The sequence below is a fragment of the Ascidiella aspersa genome, chromosome 7 (assembly GCF_963924565.1).
Source record: "Ascidiella aspersa chromosome 7, kaAscAspe10.2, whole genome shotgun sequence".
Taxonomy (NCBI): Eukaryota; Metazoa; Chordata; class Ascidiacea; order Phlebobranchia; family Ascidiidae; genus Ascidiella; species Ascidiella aspersa.
The window spans coordinates 1,738,676-1,759,308 of NC_139453.1; the positions used below are offsets into that span (position 1 = coordinate 1,738,676).

General features: G+C 35.0%; 2 protein-coding genes across 2 annotated transcripts in view; one reads left to right on the forward strand and one right to left on the reverse strand.

Annotated features, from left to right (window-relative positions):
• The window catches only part of LOC146137208 (pecanex-like protein 1), a 51,106-nt gene extending 36,548 nt beyond the window's left edge, over positions 1–14,558 (forward strand). The window contains exons 41-46 of the mRNA XM_083393780.1: positions 1,130–1,268; positions 9,627–9,856; positions 10,266–10,392; positions 10,871–10,977; positions 13,153–13,453; positions 13,870–14,558. Of these exons, the coding sequence (XP_083249906.1) occupies positions 1,130–1,268; positions 9,627–9,856; positions 10,266–10,392; positions 10,871–10,977; positions 13,153–13,453; positions 13,870–14,011 (1,046 nt within the window). The 3' untranslated portion in view covers positions 14,012–14,558. The remainder of the gene's footprint in view (positions 1–1,129; positions 1,269–9,626; positions 9,857–10,265; positions 10,393–10,870; positions 10,978–13,152; positions 13,454–13,869) is intronic.
• LOC146137212 (uncharacterized) lies at positions 3,663–7,037 on the reverse strand. The gene is made up of 3 exons (XM_083394153.1): positions 6,672–7,037; positions 4,991–5,244; positions 3,663–4,294 (listed from the first exon to the last, which is right to left on the reverse strand). Exons 1-3 carry the CDS (start codon positions 6,943–6,945, stop codon positions 4,109–4,111), a joined length of 714 nt encoding a protein of 237 aa, XP_083250279.1. The 5' UTR covers positions 6,946–7,037; the 3' UTR covers positions 3,663–4,108.
• Positions 14,559–20,633: the final 6,075 nt, after the last annotated feature.

The following is a 20,633-nucleotide window of genomic DNA, read 5'->3' on the forward strand; positions in this document are numbered from 1 at the left end:
GGCCAAAAAAGCCAAATCTACTACAAACTCTAACAAGCCTATGTTTTTCATTAAATAAATAAAAAATGCAATAAATGGTCATGCTGGTACATTGAATTACTCTTATTGTGTTAAATTTTCTTAATTTTATTCTTTTTTTGTAATTTTTTCTCTTTTTGCGTATATCTTCTTAACATAACACTCATGACATTTTTGAAAAAAGAAAAAAGCCTGAAAAAGCCAAATTACATTTGGATTTTTTTTTAAATAAAATCCAGAGGTTAAAAAAAAGCCTAAATTTTCAAATTTGGCTTTAAAAAATCCTAACTGGCAACCCTGATGTCAAGGCTCAGTGACCTTTGACCGTTTGACCGCAGTCATAGAATGATCACACAATTGAATAGGTCATAAAAAACTTACTTAAAAATGCGCTTTAGCAAGCTCACTGTTAATCTTAACAGGTACTTGTGAAGGGCTTGATGACAAATAATACACATTATGTATATAAACTCATCAGTGTTGATCTAATATTTAGAATTTCATATAAATGCAGTTAACCTTGTTTTTATTCTTGTATCACGTCGGAATATCAAATATTATTTTTTTATAGTCAGCCTCTCTTAAAAAAATTGTAAGCGGTAAAATTATATACGATTGAGGAGAGGGGTCAACAAACTAATTTAATTAAGGGCCGGTTGACTGTTAAGATTGCTGATTGCGGGGCTGAATTGTTACAACCATTCAAGATCGTTGGACGGATTGAAAACTTTGTTTCAACCTTAATTGACTTCATTACTGGTAATCAAAGAAAACCCCAAAAAATGTTTCCCAAATATTAAATGAGCTTATTGTTAACCTATTTTGGAACCACTAAGAAACTATGCCGCGGGCCGGATGAATTAATCCTGATTAGGCTGACATAAGGCATCGTGTGTACTATATAAATCTTTGGTCAGTGACTTTGGAAGGGCTTGATCACAGAATACACATTTGTGTATGGTCGTTTCAGTGTTAATTTATCAACTGTTAGCTTTTAATACCCTCTATTTTTGAAAAAAATATATTTTTCAGTAACGTTAAGACAAATCATAAGCGTGAGCGACCAATGTATGACAATTTTAATAATCTTCCATCCACTGTTACGTCACAGGCCCAGAGGACTACGACCAACCGGAAGCCCTTTATGACGCAATAAGCGATTACACTCAGAACATGGTGATCGCACATGAGGGGAATCCCATTTGGAGGAAAGCTGTTCTCTCAAACACCCCTTCTCTTCTAGCTTTAAGGTTGGTGGAAAAATTGTGGAAATTCAGGCTTTTCTAAACAAGGTGGTCTGTAGCCACAAGTAGAAAAATCCATTAAAATTAATGCATACAAAACATTATAGCGGCTGTCTGCCTTGGTGACAATTTATTTCATACCAGTTTTCAAGTGGACGGCATACTAAATCTTTTTATGCTGCAGGCATTTTTTTTAACAATAGGATTTCTTGATTTTGTTTTTGACAAATTGCTTGCTTTGAGGCTGGTGGAAAAAATTGTGGGAATTAGGATTATTTTTAAGTTTTTCTGTCACAGAAACGAAAATGAACAAAATACAGACTTATCTTTGTATTTTGAACTTAACACTTGTCTTATTTTTTGTATTTTAAATTTATTTAAGCGTGCAGGAATTTATTATTAACAATAGGAATTTTTTTGACAATTTTTTTTCGGAAATTTTTCACAAATTAATGTTAAGACTTTTTCTGATTGTTTAGGCTTAAAATATATTTATTTAAAACGTTTATGCGAATCAAAAGCCATTATATAACATACTGAAAAACAATCATTTTATGTTAAACTTAATTTGTTAAATTTTCACTCGGCTCTAAACTCCTGGTTTAAAGTTGTTTCTGGATTTTAACATAAACATTCACGTGCGTTTGTACATTTATTTATTTGCGATTTTTAACTGTTAAAATATGCCCTTAAATCAGGGGTGGGCAACGTGCGGCCCTTTTCCATTTTTTGTGCAGCCTTTCACATTCTTCCAGCTATTTTCCCTAAATAAGGCTATGAGTGTGCACCAATGTTGGAACTTTTGGTCAATCAGTTTCGTGTTTGAAGTGCGATGTAACCCATAGGCTACCTCTACACTAATGCAGTTGAACTCGAATGGGAAGCATCTATTACAAAAAAATCTTTATTCATAAAGTTTTACTTGTGACACGTTGTTATGATAAGGAATTGTTTTGCGACAATTACACTCGTCTAGTGCGGTCAAGGTGTAACAGATTTTTGCCACGCATATTGACTGAGGTCTTATGTTTAACAGCTGGTTTTGAATTAAGGCTGTTAATTGAATTGCACTGAGCCGATCCGTACGAAAAAGGCGTCATTGCAATTGTAGGAAAAGTTTTTTTCCTAATCCACAAGTATAGACAGCTCTATCAAAACTGCCGTAGTTGCTGCCTAGTAGTACCTCATTAGTTTTTCTAGTAAAAGCTGGAAATATGAATTAGTGTTTATTTGATGTGCCCTCCTGTAAGCATTACATTTCCTAACTGGCCCTTGTGTTAAAAAGGTTTCTCGCCCCTGCCCTAAATAAACATAATGTGCAATGGATATCTGCATATGTTAAACTTTAAAACATCATTAAATAATATAGTTCTAATGTTAAAAGTACAGCCACAACTTTACGAGTATAACAGCAATAGCGGATTTACTGGCATTAAATTTGCGAGATACATACGATACAAAATATTCAGCGATTACTGCCAAGGACTAACACAATATTATGTTCTTATAAGCGTTGACGCAGCAAATAAGTGTTAAATTTAATTAGACACGATGTTAATAAAGTTCAGAATGAATAGCAAACCCCACAAGTGGGAAGCATTTTAAACGTTCCTAATAAATCGTAAGATAATGGCTGAAGGTTGTAGTTAGACGTACAAGGAAAATCAAAGCCCATACAGAATAGAAAGCATTTATGGGTTAATAGAATGCATTATACAAATTGTATTTACACTGCCAGTTAAAATTGCAGTTCAAACTGCGAGTAAGCCTCTAACGCTTTTCATTTGTACATTGTTAAAGCACTAGGTTATAAACCTAACCTAAAGTGACGCAAAAACAGCAATAGGGCATTCCCCCCTGAAAAACAGACAAGATATAAAATACATTTGCCAAAAGAACTGTTCCACTAACATTATGCTGTTTATTTGGAACTGTTTTATTTTAACTTTTTGACTTGTTGAAGTAGAAGCTTCAAATGAAAATGTTTTGCGAGAAACATCATAAGGCTATTCCAAAAGAAATCCAAGAAACACAAAATATACAACATAATATTGTTAATGCACTATATAGGCTTGACATTAGAATGTTTTGCCAAATACATCATTGGGTTATACACAAAATACAGTTCGAAATATAATTGCCATGAACTATTAGTTGTACTTGCAACAGCAGCAGCAGATTTAAACCAAAATTTTTGTGTCATTGGGGTATTTAGAAAATGTTTAGGAACACAAAATATACAGTATAACATTACTAAGGCACTCAAGGTCTGGCATTAGAATGTTTTGCAAATAACATCCTTGGGTTAAAAGAAATACGATTTGAAATACAATCGCCAACAGGTATGAGTTTAAAAATAAGCAGCAGTTAATATCATTCGTGGTAGAACACTCATGGGTTTTCTAGATGCAAGGCCTTGTTAAAGTTTGTTTGACAATTTGGGTATATAGGGTATTTCAAAAAACGTAGAATAAATACCAAATATACAATAGAATAGCCGTATCAGCTTAACATTATTCAGCAGCAGATTATAATGTTGTGGCAAGTACAGGACGAAATACTACTTTTAATGCGTTTTTTAACACTTCTTTTGATCGGTTTGATTTGGCTTGCGAAAAACTTTTGTATACTCCAAAAGAAATACAAGAAACACAAAAAATGCAAAAGAATAGCTGTATTAGCGTGACAAAATGCAGCTGCAGTTTATATCTTTTTGTGTCAGAACTTCAGGCCAAAAAACTATTTTTAAGGAGGTTTACAGAAACTTTTTTTTAATTCCAGAAGAAATACAAGAAACACAAAATATACGATATATAGTTATATTGGTTGTTATTTTGTTCTGCTTTTTATATCTTTTTGTGGCAAAACGCTACAGGCCACGGGTTGTTTAGATTCGCAGTGGCGTACATTCCAACATTTACGTCATTAGGGTCGGTTCCAACCACCAGAAAGACCCCTGGACCCCCTGAGGGGTGGCCTGGGTACCAATCGACGTATACAGGACCATTTGTGGAACTGTGAAGGGTGCCGTCCTGCATATAAAGAATTTCATTAAATCAGGGGTTCGGCCATTACCCAAACTTGCCACCCACGTACGTAGGATGATTAGTGGTAACTTTCCGCGATAAACAAATAAAAAGGATCCAATATTTTACTAAACATCCCTATACTGACGGGTCAAAGAACGTGTCTGAAAACGTGAGTTACAAAACGTTACAAGAAAGTTCTACAGTCATAATAACTGGCAATGGATAAAAGTGGTGACATTTTTTATTTGCAATACCTAGCTAGAGAGTTGTGCCCGTGGCCAGTGGCGTAGCTGCGCTATTTTCCGCACAATTTAACTTAGAGAAGCGATTTTACTTTAAATAGGTAGATTTATCAAAAATCCCCAGAATCGGACAAGTACCGATATTATCGGACTTCCCTAGCAGCAAACCATTGCTTCCACCCCATACACCATAACGAGCCATTGTCTCGTACTTTACGTCATAACCGAACATTGTTTTTACTTTACACGTCATAACCGAACATTGTTTTTACTTTACACGTCATCACCGAACATTGTTTTTACTTTACACGTCATAACCGAACATTGTTCTCATCCGTTACGTCATAACCGAACACTCTTCTCACCTGATACGCCATACCGAGCCATTGCCTTGCACATTACGTCACGGTAAACCATTGTTCTCACCTCATACGTCATAGCAAACCATTGTTCTCACCTCATACGTCATAGCGAGCCATACATTGACTTGGGTCCATTCAGGATGGTCGACGTACATCTGCCATCTTCTTCTAATGCTGCCACAAAGCACGTGGTACATCTCCTCACTACTGATGTCCACCAGACTTGCGTTGTAGAACCCGCATACCCGCTCTGCGTGTGCCCTCCCCAGACCTGTTCGGTAAACCCCTACAACACGCGGGAGCCAGTAGCAAGAACCTTGGTAGACCACTCCGTGACAGTGAGACTTTTCTGCAACATACAGAGGTTTTGTTAGACAAAAATGTTCGAACCAATGCTTTGAAACACTGTTTTGTTAGACAAAAATTTTCGAGAGTATGAGACTTCAAAACGAAAAACAAAGATATATATAAGTTTACCGATAATATCTTGCCTTAAATGTATTTTGTACCCTCCAAAGTTTAACAGTTTAACGCGAAAGTTTAAAAGGTATGCTTTTTCCCTTGTCTGGCTACCCAGTTTTAATGATGTCCTACAGCAGTGCTTTTCAACCTTTAAAATTTCCATCCGCACGAAACAAGCACAGGAAGTTTGCAACCTTTAGTTTTATTTGTGAAACAACAATAAATGGGTTTGTGTCCTCGACCGAAATAAAATAGATAGCTTAAGCTGCAATGAACCAGAGACCATACAACTGTACCGGTAACGCATAAGTGGGCGCAACAGTTTATTTGATTACTTTTTACACATAATGACAAATAACAGTATGCACCATTTTTATCCGCAAAAGTGCGTACCATCCCACGGGTTGAAAGCACTGTCCTATAATATCGGAACGGAGTCGATACCCGATTCCATGTGTTAGTATCGGTACTCATCCGATACTTGACTAGATAATATAGGGAGTTTAGCCATGATTTGATATACGACACAGCGATTTCTACATTGAAACCATATTTATCAAAAAATAGTGGCTTAACAACTGAAGGTAACTACACTTTGTAACACCTAGGCAAATTTTGGCCAGACAGCCTAGAAAGACTGCTTTAAAACGTAATTTATAATTTTAATCATTTGGGCATATTAGTGACGTCATTTGGCATTGGAACACGATACTTTTGTCCAAAATTTTAGGTATTGGTCTCGGAATAACGGAATAAAATGCCGAGTATTGGAAATCCTTAATGGAATTGTTGAGAGAAATTCCTACCTGTGGCAAAAAAAAAAAATTCTTTAAAATACCACTTCTCACAAAATCGCTTTTATATAAAAAATTAGTTTTTTGTGTAGATTTAATTTAGTTTTTTGTGTTTTTGTAAAAATATACATTTAGAGCTACAATATGCCATGACAAATTTAACTTACCGTCTATTTTGCTGTTATTTATTGGGTCAAGCCTTCACTAATTACCATTTAAAATTTACGAAAAAAAATGGAAAGTATTACCATGTCCATATGTATTTTAATTTCATCAAAAAGAACAAAATCAGCTCGGGAAAAAGTATTCACATTTAGAGCTGCATTATAGCGACGCAAATTGAACCGTTGATTTTACTTCAGAATTTTTATCTTCCCGCCAATTAACATTTAAAAGCCACGAAAAAATTGCGAAGTATTACCAAATTTTTTTCAAAAATAGACAAAACTAGATCGGAAAGTATAATTTAATTTTTTAAATACATTTCGAGCTAAAATATACAAACACAAATTTAACTTACCGTCGATTTTACTTTCAATTCTCTCGTCAACTTTCGCCCAATTAGCGACACCTGGTGGTCCTGGATGGCCAGGTGCGCCTGGACGCCCGGGAATTCCCCTCTGGCCCGGTTCCCCAGGTGGCCCCCTAAGGGCGGTTTGGTTCCTTATGGCTTCCTGCTGCAATTCGAACAAACTACCGACTGATTTGCACACCAGGTAGTCACTTGTGTCATGCGACTTGGCGGATAAAGTGTAATAAAGCAGGAAAAGTGACAAAATGTATAGTCGAAGCATATTGTTTTAAATTTTTAATAATTGGTAATTCTCGAAAATACGAAATCAATGTTTTACCTTTTAACTGCGGAAAAGAAAAAATATAGTGAAGTTTCCAATAAAATAATATTCATCTTTCCGTAGTCGTGAATTGTCAAAAAAAAAAAAATTAAACAAAACGGCAATTTTCGCTAAAAAATGAATATCCATCTTGTCTTAGTTATATTAACCCCATTTAAATTGTGTAATTAACATTATAAACTTTTAAAAATGTGGACAAATTATTTGGTAATTCAAACAAAACGAAATATTTTTTAGTCTTAAAAACCTAAAAAGTTTCCGTAACCAGGAAACTCAAGGCATTGTTTAGAATTGTGAATATTCGATTAAAGCCATAAACTGCAAGCGAAGTTGTAAAAATATTACTCTAATTTTGTAGGGTAAAATCATCTTGAAATTAGTACGACAAAATACTGTGTAATTCTGGAAGAAAAACGAATTAAATCTACATCTGGCCTCAGCCCAAATGTTTAAAAGCTGTAAGTGTAAGCCCTTAAAACGTTTAAAAAATGCTTTCGGTTGCGGAAAGTTGAATATTTCAACTTTGACGCTTTCGGTTAGAAGCGAGGAAGTTTGCCGTTAACGCTGGCGACGCGTTATGTGAACTGGACGACGTTAGCCGTTTTGCGCCAGACGCTAACGCCAGAAGCAAAACGTGTCTAGTGTGAACCAACCCTAAGGCTTTTAATTTTTTAGGATTTTTAACCATAAAAACGCTCGTAACTAGGATAAATGATGGCCAATTTATTAATTAATATTAGTTATCTCTGTACTATAAGAATACAATCTTAATGCCTTCTTGCAAAATAAACTGGCGACAGATCTTTGTTTAACTTTTTTGGGTTGAACTATTTTGTTGTTTGTTTAATTGACTTCCCTCCCGTAATCTATGAAACATACTCAAACACACTGCGTAGAACATATCATCATGCTCCCCCAAGAAATAAATTTGCTCAAAATTTCTTGCGTTTATTAAAGCCGTAAAGGAATAAAAAATAAACTGCTCTCAGCGCTGACCGTATAGTTATACTATAGGCCGATTTAATGCAGTGCTTCTCAACTTTATATTGCGGAACCCAATAATAACAAAAGTATAATAAGGATCCATAGCTCTTTACTGATATTTTGTAAGCGAACAAAGCACAAGAGAAATATGGTAACTTTAAATTTAATTAATATGGGCCACGTTTTCGTGTTGTTTCTTTAGTTTTTTTTTTTTCAGAACCAACGTCGTTTAATCTAACCATGTAAACTACTGCAGTCGGTGACCTAACCAAATTAAACAGCGATCCTATTATAGGTTTGCAGCTGTTTGAGCCCTGCTTTACAGGTTTATGAATCGTCACTTTGTCAGACAGGCCTTTATGTTCAAAAAATTTGCGAGGTTATTTTTTGTTTACCGCATAATTTGCTTTCCTTGCAGTCTTCAAAACATTTAAACGCTTTGATGAGTTTTGGCAGCTTTGCTTATTTGCTTTCAGCTAAACAGCTTCGAAAGGTTAATGTGATTAATTAGGTTTAACTCCTAAACTGAATACCCTTTTGTTGAATACCTTCTTTCAGCAGATAACTGATGTTTTCTTCGAGTTTTATGAACTTTAGCCCATTTTGTTTTTTTTCACCAACTTTTTGCCACTTTTGGTGTCTTTGTTTTGTATATAATTTCACCCGACAGACATATATAAGCTTATTTTGAAACGATAACAAACATTTTTATACTCTTTTAAATGAGCGAGTAACCTCTTTACTTTAACTCGTGTAGCAAGTGACTCCCCACGTACCCTTTTTTTACTAAAATTCGCACTTTCTACTGGTTTGATGCAAACATTTTGTTTTAATAATAAATACAAAGGCAAAAAAGCACAAGGAAACAAATTAACGACCATTTACTTTTGTGTATCGCCATACTTCCTCTTTTTAAAGCCAAATTTTTCACAGAAGATAACATCACGAAAAAACGTAACATAGTCGGGACACTTTCGGCGTATTTACATTGATAAATGACGTACCTTGCACATTAAAGAACACAATTTACAAATATTTTGGCCGATTCACCATAGTGCACTCAGAAGAGTGATGTTAATATTGAAACTAATCCCACCCTCTTATGGTGAGCAGCGGTATCTTGTCAACACTATAAGGCGATTGCTGGACGTGTTTTCGACCATCATGGGCTTTGATGGACCAAACCTAAACGGTATTTGTCTGATTTCTTGTAAATCCGTAAGTTGCGTTCCACACGAGTAGTTAGGTGGACACCCAACTCTACCAGTTTTGAGTAATTAACTCGTATTTTACTCGCAGGCGAGTACTAAACTTTTCTCCTTTTTTTAGGAGAGTATTTAAACTTGTTTTTATACTCGTTTCAGGCGAGTAATTACACCTAACTGTGCCAGTTTTAAGTAATAACTCGTATTTTACTCGTTTCAGGCGAGTAATTACACCTAACTGTGCCAGTTTTAAGTAATAACTCGTATTTTACTCGTTTCAGGCGAGTAATTACACCTAACTGTGCCAGTTTTAAGTAAAACCTCGTATTTTACTCGTTTCAGGCGAGTAATTACACCTAACTGTGCCAGTTTTAAGTAATAACTCATATTTTTACTCGTTTCAGATAAATAATATCTCGTATATTCTCGCAGGCGAGTAGTGAGTGATACCCTTGTGGACCAGTACAGCGTGATCACCCTCAACCACCGATCTCTCGGCTTCAATATCGTCAAAGTGAACAGGGAGTCTGTACGTGGGTTGTGGGCAGGTCAACAGAACGAACTGGTCTTCCTGAGGAACAGGAACCCTGAGAGAGGAAGCATACAGAACGCAAAGCAGGTCCTCCGCAACATGATCAACTCCTCATGTGACCAACCAATAGGTAGTTACCGGGTTTAGAAAATTATTAGTTATATTTTTTTCCCTTTAAGGTTAAACTCTACCTGTGTGGTAACAACTGCACTTGTTACTTAAGTTGACTTATAAATCAAGCCATAAACGAATTTTTGCGATCAGCCTATAGGTAGTCATCTGGTTTTGGGAACTGCTAGTTCCACTAATAAATGTTTTAACACAAAAATAACGACCGATTTTATTGTAACTATCCCTGAGTAACTGGGTAATTAGAGTTAACATGACACGATCTTTATGCGTTTTCCATTATTTTTACTTTGTTAAATCGCTCAAATTTTAGATGAATACCATTGACCTGACCATTATTCAATGATTTTTTTAAGTTTTTTCTTTTAACTTACAAATCGATCTTACAAACCTGCAATATTAATTTTTAGGCTACCCGATCTACGTTTCACCACTTACGTCATCATACGCGAGCACCAATCAGCAGCTGACACGTTTGCTGGGCGGACCAATCACGTTCAAGTCTGTCCGCAACTGCTTCTCACGATTCGTGGCCTGGTGAGTTGGTGGTTTAGTAAAACTTCTTTTATCCAAAGTAATTTTGACTTAGCACTGTAGTTCTTTCAGAAATTATTTTTAATTTTGATTGCGGAGATTGTTTTCTTTCTGTTTTATAATACTACGAATACTATTTAGTTTGCGAGAAACAAAGGTTTTTTAACGTTTTTTTTAGCTTTTTAACTCTGACCTGCCGTCAACTATAAAACAACTAACGATTTTATTTTCTTGATTCGCCACAAAATGATTAAAGTTCATATTAAATATAAAATCTATATATTTTGCTAAAAAGGGTTTGGCAATTACCTAAGTGGAACTTAGAGACGTTTTTCTAGGTTCACATTTATTTTTATATATTTAACTTTTTTCTCCCGTGCAACATATTTTTTTATTCTGTCATTAATAACTCGCAAATCAATTTTGTGAAATTTGTTTTTCCATAATATATTGTCACAATCTTTACGTTGTTACGTCACAGCTTACGTCAGAGTTGCTCGGGGAGTTGTAACAGTGGGGGGAGCGCGGGAATGCCGGTTCAGCAATCCGTACCACTGCAGTCCATCTCTCGCACCTCTTCAAGATCAGGTATGACGTCATAATGCAAGTGGTTATGACGTAAAATGTCAAAAATCAGGTAAAAAATGGTCTGATCACGAAACTTCGAGAAACTTTTTTGTTTTTAGTTTTAAAGGGTAACGTGGTTAGCTTTTTGTATTTATATAATATATATATTGTTCATCACAATACCAGGAACGCCAGAATTATAATAGGCTTGTTCGATAATATCGGATCGGAACCGATACCCGATACCAAGTGGTAGTATCGGTAATCGACCGATACCAGAGTGGCATTGGTGGTGATCCGAGCAGATAAACAATAAAAGGCGATAATACTTTTAGTTGGGATTTCTTTCTATTTTCCAACAAAACTTCTTATCAGCATCCCAATTAATTAAGTAGAGGACTAGGCATGGGAGGCATGGGAGGCATGGGATTTTAAACTGCGTATTCTATTCAGACTGGCTGTCGGAAGATAGTTTAAACAATTTGGAAATTATTTTATGACCGATTGGTAAGATTCTTGATGTAATTATGATGTACGATTGCAGCGAAGCTAACAAAATGTTTGTCCTACCATTTGTGAAGTTGATGTGCGCAAGTTAGTTTATTGTAGTGGAAATCCATTGTTTCGAATATTATATGAGAGATAAATTTATCAGAAAATAGTGAACTAACCATCAAATGTGTTTGGTCCACACAAAAGCAAATTATACTTTACCTGTAAAACATTACATCTACACTCCAGACACTGTCTTGCTTAATATTTGTTTTTACAAAGAAATCAAAAAAACTTGCAAATCACGCGAGACTAGCAGAGCCTAAACAACAATGTTGCCGACAAAATACGTCAATGTTTGCCGACGAAACCCTAATTATGCGGTTCTAGACCAAAATTAGAAGCGCATTTTCACGAACTTGCCTTTTAAGCGAGGCTTGCTGCGCTTGCAAAAAATTTGAATTTTTTGCTGGATTAGGATTTTGTATAATTTCGCCGAACTATTTACACAGACTAATTCTCCTCTTAAACTTGAAAACAACTAAAAACACGGTATTTTTTGTAAATTAGTGATTTCATTTAAAAACAGTTTTTGGTTAATAGGAAAAACATAAAGTTGCTTAATAATTGCAAATTTTCGCAAATATTAAATTACTGCGATATATAAATTGGCAGATTTACGTTATTTTATTGATTACTATTAGACTTTGAATAAAAACGGGATTTAATGCAATTTTTAAATTACTTGTGCATTATTTCAGTTTCGAAGCTTATTGCGTTACAACGTGTTTTTCGCTTAGTCCACCATGTTTGTTTTGTCTCAATTCGTGCCTGTAAGCAATTTATAGCGAAAACAGCAAAAATTGCGCAATTGGTGTGTTATTGAGCAAAAAGTTAATAAAATGAAAAGCTGAATAATACCTTTAAAATTCTGGATCGTTCATAAATTGACTTCAACTAAGTTTGTAAGTTTTCCTAGTCGTAAGCCGAAGCACATTCCTAAGTGAGGAATTTCCCGCAGACAACAAAATGTAAAACAAAGACTCTTGCCTTCGGTTCAGTTTGTGTGAAGACTGTTTATAAAAAACAGGTATAAAATAGAAAAAAATTCTTAAAATTGTATCAGACATTTCTGAAATAATTTTAAGAAATGATTTTATGTTTCATGCCTGTTTTATGAACAGCCTTAACATCATTTTCTATTCATATTGAAATACTATTGATAAGCATGTCACTTGTGGTGTGTTACATTCCCTGATGAAGATCACCTGCATAGGCAGACGAAACGTCGCATAAAATAAATTACCGGAAGACCTTTTTTAGTATATTATACCTGGTATCAACCTGAGTTGGATCAATTACATTAATTTAGTTTCAATTACATTACAATTACAATGCTATTAAAATCCGTAATGAATTACATCAATTACAATTTTCTGCATTGAAACTGCAATTTCCTCACAATCAATGTATTTAGACAAAATTTTAGCAAATTACAATTACAATTAGAACTACACAGAATGAAAATGCTTATATTACATTAAAACCTGTAATTAATTACATCAATTACAATAACAAATTACAATTGATCCAACTCCGGTATCAACTGCTTATTTGAGAAATGTTTTATGTTGTGTCTCAAATATACCGACTAAACGACCAGCCTGAATTTAACAATTTTGAAATCCCCTTTTTACCTCACAGCCCCAATTCCGGCCCCTGGGTCCCGTCACCCCTCCCTGGCCCGAGGGCTCCACCGGCCGGCCCCGAGCAAGCCCCCGACGCCCCCCCAAGACCCCACCTTCACAACCACCGCTTTTACCGCTAGCGGCGCAGCAGAGCGTGTCCATCGTCGAGTTGTTTCTGCTGTGGACATGCCCGCCACTAGAGTGCGCCACACGTCGTCCCTGGGCGGCCAAAAGAGGGCCTCGTTGGCCCAGGACCCCCTAGGGGATTTCCCCCTCGGAAAACTGGTGTTCCACTCATCCGCTTCAATTGCTGGAAGGTTGGTTACGGTTTCTATGTTTAAAAAATTGTCTACTTTTAGGTTTTTTTACTAATAGTTGTTTTTAGTTTTTTAAGATATTTATATTGGAAAAATCAAAAATTTGGGTTTTTTAACATTGGCACTACTTTTTTTTGGTTGATCTTTGCTCATATTATTCGCTTTTTGAACTTCAGCCTAAGTTTCTAACCGAAGTTATTTTTGTTTTAAAGAACGTTGTTAAGGTTCAAGTGTGTTATTTTGTAGTTTCGATTTAATCTGAAGATATTTTACTTCTAACACATCTCATCTGTCCATTTTCTACTTCGACCTGATAAAGCACAGTTTTGTGAAAGATTTTACCACAAATTGGCGTTAAGCGATGCCACCTGATTACCCATCATACCTGTTGTAACAAATGTTTTTATTTTGCCCAGCAAAAAATCGGACGCCTCTTTCAAGCGCAGCCGGGATTCCAACGAGGAACCCTCGGAATCTCGTCGCGTCACTTTGCTCTCGTCACGCCCCAGCGCTTCCGGCAGTGACGTATCAGACAGGAGGGACAACCCCTCAATTTAAGATAAATCTTATCATAGGAGTTTTAATGGCTGCTGTTTGGTCATTTCACGCGAATCTTTAAAAGAGATTTTTGAATATTGCTTTTCCTGTTGTTACAGTTTAGGAAAACTGCAATTTGTCGAGAAATACCTTCAGACAAAGTCAGTTAACGCAGTATTTTCCAAAAGGTGTTAGGCGGCTGGTATAAGGGGCTAATCAATTTCGCCCGTAGTGCTACATCTATATAATTGTACTATTTTCTCACGTTTTTTGTGTAATATTAAACACTAATTAAACCCAATTCCCGACTGAATTCTACAATATTTAAACAAATGAACGCAAATGCATAAAAATGTTGGGTTTGCCTTTAAACCTAAAACATCGCGGAAATATCCTATTACCTGGAAGGGTTGTTGAATAAAATGTTTGGGAAGCGCTGCTTGCTCAATCGTGTGTGTTGGTTAAAAGTTTATATCCGGGTTTACTAATCTTTGTAATCAAAAAAATCCAATCTCGAGGTTATAGTTAAACGCGTCACACATTGATTTGTTACTTGTTAGCTATTTCATTTGCGGTTTAACTCTTTACTATAACTGAAAGAGACTAAAGGCAAATTACATTGAACCGTTTAAATGAGTTTGAAATAGGTTATTATAAGACTGGTGAGTCTAAATTTCCTTTTTTTGTGCACCAACAGCTAAGCACTGTACACTGAGGTATGCCGTTTTTATGTTCCTTATATTTCGTCAATTTGTCCTGTTTTATTTCCTTTTGTTGGCGAGCCGTAGCGGATTTTTGGGGTTTTGTGAGTCGTCTACGTCATATTTAATGGCGTAGTTCGAAAATTTGTCGGCTTTACCAGATGTGCAGTCAACAGGAAAACCTTTTAACTTTATATTAACTAAGTAATGGTAAGGAAATTCTACCTTGTTTTGCCCCAAAAGCAACTAGCGTTGAAAGGCGTTCACTGTCCCCATACTTTCTTCTTGGTTAATTTTCTATCCACTTGTAAAAACTTGGCATTAAAACAAACTAAAAGACGTTTACCAATTTCTTTTGTGCACCAACACCTAAGCCTGTACGCTGAGGTATGCCAGTTATGTTCCTGCTATTTTGTTCAATTTTTCCTGTTTTATTTCCTTTATTTGGCAAGCCAGTGTTGGTTTTTAAGGCTTCTGCCAATTATTTAAATCATATCTGGTGACGTTTCTTGGATATTTGTGGTCTTTAGCAGATGTACAATCAACTAGCGATCAAGTAAAACTTGTACACATTATATTAACCTAGCAAAAGTAAGGAAATTCTAACCTTATTTCGCCCCTAAAACAAATAGCGTTAAATAGCGTTAAAAAGCGTTCACTGCCTCCAAACTTTCTGGCTTCCATCTTGGTATATTTTCTGTCCACTTGTAAAAAATGGCATTAAAACCAATCTAAAAGACGTTTACCAATTTATTTATTACACTGCTATTTCTTTCGGAAATTTGGTTATCTTTATGTAATTGATTATTTTCTATGACATACTTAGCTTAATTTAAACCTTCGAAAAATCCGATTTCATAACTGTTGGTTTTTGATTTTCTTAATAAAAAATACTTTTTGTCGATTGGATGGAAAAAATGAACTTAAACTTGTTGGCCCTAATAAGCCAGTGCATTACTTTCACGAAACTGCTTTTTTCAAGCAACTCACAACATCTGATAACTTCCGGCTAATATGTTGTCGTTATGAGTTATGTTATTATGATATTTTCTTAAAAGTGATTTCTTTTAGCAAGTCATTGAACTTTGGCTCCGAAAATACTTTTTTACTGCTTCTTTTTTGTCCTTATTCCACTTACATTGAATAAACAACCCTGATTTATTTACGTGTAAAGATTGTAGTTCAGAAAGGATAAACTTAACACAGAACTGCCTAACACCATTCCATAGAATAGGCATACACTTTATAAGCTTAACAAAATTATTTTTCATCTTGTACAAAATTAGTAAAAAATTACTGTATTCAAGTTTTGAAAACTGTGCGACCAAAGCTAGGACAAAAAGCGCTGCGAACATGACGTCCGTCACAAATATCAACAATCCAAAACGTAAGAAATAAGTTTTTTGTTGGAAATATGTTTACGAATTAGCAACGTATCAAGGCCTATCATTGATGGTAAGTTAAAAATATTAACGAAAAGGTTTCATTTGTGATAACTTCGTATTCTTTTAAAGCGAATATAAAAGCAATCCTTAAAACAGTTTGTATGAAACACAACTTAAATTTATTAGTTCCACAATTGATCTAGATTCTAGGGCCTACTATCTTATTTTATACGTTACACATATGCATGAAAAATTGGTGTTTTATGAAATAATTTTTAATTGCGAAAAACAACATTAATTTGTTTAGGGCCGCTAAAATATTTATATTTTCACTCCTAACTGCTGCAGTTTAACTTCAACATTTTGCCGAACGGTAATAAACCAACATAGAAATCAAAAGACTGGACACCGTTGCCAAGACAACAAGCAACACGACCGCCACGGTCTGGTGGGTTTCATCCTAAAACAAAACAAATAAACGGTTATTATGAACGCTGCCGGGTCCTTATGGGAACTTTTGCTAAACTTAATGTCAACAAATTTCAAAACTTTTTTTGTAAAATAGATTTTTTTTCTGCAGAAGTGCATATCTTTGTGCTAAGCATAAATATGATTATGAGAATTATTCAAAACATTGGCAGTTTTTTTTTTGGTCTAAGCACATGTTAACCCTGTCAATAGAAGATTTTTGTCATAAATACATCTCGGTATCTGTTACCTGAACTGCAAATTTATTCCAACCACAATCAATATCTCACCACTTGATCATTACTTGGTTGGCAGTCTTTGAACAAACTCGGGTGAATTACTTTTCTAAAGATTGAATCGAAGAGTTGAAAAGGATCATGGCATGATAGATCACGTGACTTGGTGTCAACACAGGTGCTCATTACATCGTAGGGCCTGAAAAAAATAGGTTAAATTCCGATGCCTGGACAAATTGAAATTACAGATCTGTATGTTCTGTCATTGATACTTTTTGAATCAAAAAGTATCTCGCATGTAAAAACTGCAAAAAAATTGTTAAATTGACAAAGTGATTTGTTTTTTCTGTTTCAAAAGGCAATGTTGACTTTTAAAAAGGGCAGTTTTTTTCGAATAGGGCTGCTAGTTATGGAAACTAATATAAAAAAGTAAAATAAATAGTTTAAACTTAAGCCAAATTAGTCAATTCTGCTTCAAAGACAAATAGGCCTAATTTCAATAGTTTATCGTTCGACATAATTAATTATATCAGTAATTAGACTGATATAATAAAAGTTAACTTGCTCTATATAAGGACTTGACTTTGGAAACTGATGACTTGGACTGGGAACTAACTTGTTGTTTTTTTTAAAACACTCTACTTGGACTTGTAACTTTTCTGGGTTACATATTCGAATTATTAAATTTTCTCGCATTAGCGCAAGATATAGAGAAAGTGCAGATCAAATACAAATAATATGTTACCGCGATATTCTTTTAAAGTCGCAATGTTGTTCCGCTTCGGTGGCGTTCCTCTTCGTTTCGTTCAAAAACGCATCGATGCAGAACACGACCGAAGACGCCAACTTGTGGTTGTTAGAACAGCGGTGAGTTTGTCCCAAGGTCGCGCACTTTGAGTAAACTAAAAATATAACGAAAATGGCCATAAAAAACACTAAAAAATGTTTTGTTTAACTAATTTTTTGCACAGTAATTAGCATTACTCTCAGAGTTCTAAACTAATCATTAACCAATGACTGAAGTCATTTGAATGAACCTGAGTCAAGTAATTTGAAAACATTGTCTCAAGACATTACAACACCGGTCGCTTTTAATTCATGGTTTTTCAAAATTGGTTCCAAAACACAATTTATTACGTTTTATTTATTCGTAAAATGGCAATTCGTTTTGCGCTTGTAATAAAATATAAGATAACTGTTAACTTGTTGCTACAAATGCGAACACAGAAGCATCAACGAAAAATCAGAAAATGGTTATCGAGTCAGTTGACCATGGAGGTTTAAGAAATTCAGCTTTCAACAGAAAATAGGAAAAATCAACGGCAAAATAAAGAAGAAGAAAGTAAAACGATACATTATGAAAAGCGAAGTCACCGATTAGAGAGTTTTTTTTTTGACTTATTTAAAGTTGAGGTTCAAAAAACAATTGCACTATACTCACTTTGTTGTTTCTTGGCTGAATTTGAATCCCGCCAAATAACTTAACTATACGTTAATCCGAACAAATCTGAAGCCTTGACCCACCTTCGCTTTCATTGTATTGCTGGCAGAAACTGGCCCCTATTAAAGCAGTGATGATCAGAAGAGATATTTCCCATTTCAGGTCCATAGCTGTTTGACAGTTTGCACAAATATTACGAAAACCGCTAAAGTATTATATTTTCTTTGGAAATTGATTATACCACTTGTTCTTAAATTTTTTTAAGCAGATCCCTGAAAATATTTTGTTTAGCGTTGTCCGATGTCAGCGTGGAATTTTTAAAGTTGACGTCAGAAAATGACGTAATAAAACAAGCAGACCTAGGAAACCTGCTGTTTTCTGTTCAAAAAATGTGAAACTAAAATGAAGCTGAAAAATATTTAGGAAGAAGGATAACGGCTAAAGCTAAATCTATTGATTCTGGCTTCTTTAAACAGCGACAAAGTTTAAATGCGTTTTTAAGATTCTCACTATTTCAACTAGTTTTGTTGTATTCTCATCTTTGTTTTATAAAATAGAAAATACAGCTCCTCTGGCAATCATATTTAAATATAAATGCCAGAGGATCTCTGTTTTTTATGAATATTATGCCAAGTAACAACAGCTTATATATAGTTTCATAAAATATAAACTATAATTAGCAAAACATCACTATTAAACCAACAGAGTTGTACTCAAATTCATTGCATACAAAATGCCACATACAAAAGCATAGGCGGGAACAACGAATATCTTTCCTGTATGTCATTTTCTCCAAACAGAAAATCAAAGCGATGAGTTGCTCGGTCGTTTTTTTCTTTCATTATTTGGCGATTAAAATTATTCTCAATAATTATTTACTTTTGTATTAAACTTTTTCCAAAACCACTGCCATTCTTTGAATCAGTGTCTTCTCACTATTTTGAAGTTAATAAAGATTTATTGCCTCCAAATCAACCTCGAGTTACCCGAAACGTTCAAAGTGCTATACCTACTTATGTTTGGGCTTTGGTATTCATTCTACGTCTAAGTACAATCTTAAGCCATTTTCTTAGGATATATTGGAAACTTTTACAAAATGCTACCTACTTCTATATGGGCTTTGATGTTCTTACTGCGACTTTCATAATATAATTCAGCACATATTTTGCCCAGACAAGAATTGCCTTTTAATATCTACAGTACGCAAGCTCTTACACACAAAAGCATAGGCGAGAACATAGCGAAAATCTTGCTTGGCATTCTTCGCATGTGATTGGATCAAGATTGATCGAAGCGATCGATATTCTTTGAACCGTGGCCTTCATGTAATTATCGACCCTTGCTCGGAAGCTCAAAACATGAACACTTCACCTCCTTAAGAGAAAGGTGGCGTTTCTGTACCGGGGCTGTGAAATATGCATTGCTTAATACATATCTCTAATGCTTTACTTTACATACATGGGGAAATATGGTGTTAATCGGTATGCAACGCCAAATAAAGCAGACATGACTTTTAAATGCAATAAGACTGGTGCGTTTTTGGCAACGATATACAGTAAACTATTGCTGCGAAACCTACTCTGTCCACAAAAGCAATGGGGAAATAGAAATATATAAGTTTTAAGTAACTTAGGTTTCATTCATTTTCGCAATATCATCTACACAACGTTAGACACATTTTAAAATATCTACAGCGAAAAAAGGGCGCTTCTTTTCAGAGGTGGTGAACATGTGCATTGTCCAATGCATCCATATGCATTCATATTATTATGCATTCCATCTCAATAATGATTTTACATTAAATAGACATTTGCTATCGCTTAAAATTAGACAATATTTTCACGTTAATAGTCAAGCAACAGCAAAATAATCTAGCAAAGCTAGCAATTCAGGTCAGACACATTAACCAGATCTTAAAAAGATATATATATATTTCGCCAACTAAGGCATCGTCAGTATATCTGAATAAAAACAAACGCAACAGTATAAGAAAGAGTCAGAAAACATTAAAGTTTAAATAAAACAAAGTAAAATAACTAAAATATAAAAGCTGTTAAATAGTAATGGCATCCAAGTTGTACAACCCCTGTACAGAAGCAATAAGAACGGGTCGAGAGAAACGCGGCAACGCAAAATAACGGCACAAAAACGGCAAGGCAAAAAGAAAAAATGGAGTAGAGGCGTAAGAAAACGATAAGAACTAGACAACTACTTAATTTGGGGCAGTACCATTTTTTGAATATTGATTCTGGCTTTAATTTTGTTAAGCCATCTATCCTCACAAATGTCTAACATGTGGAACGGTGGCTGGGCAACAAACTGAACAATATAACAGCTAGAAATTAACGGTCTACAATCAAGTATATCGGGGTGGGATATGGCGTAGTGATGTTGCAGTGCGGTTTTGTCACT

Coding starts and splice junctions, on each gene's coding strand:
- LOC146137212 (XM_083394153.1), bottom strand. CDS start 6,945: ATGCTTCGACTATACATTTTGTCACTTTTCCTGCTTTATTACACTTTA. Junction 5,245..6,671: donor AATTGAAAGTAAAATCGACG/GTAAGTTAAATT, acceptor TGTATGTTGCAG/AAAAGTCTCACTGTCACGGA. Junction 4,295..4,990: donor GGCTCGCTATGACGTATGAG/GTGAGAACAATG, acceptor CTTTATATGCAG/GACGGCACCCTTCACAGTTC.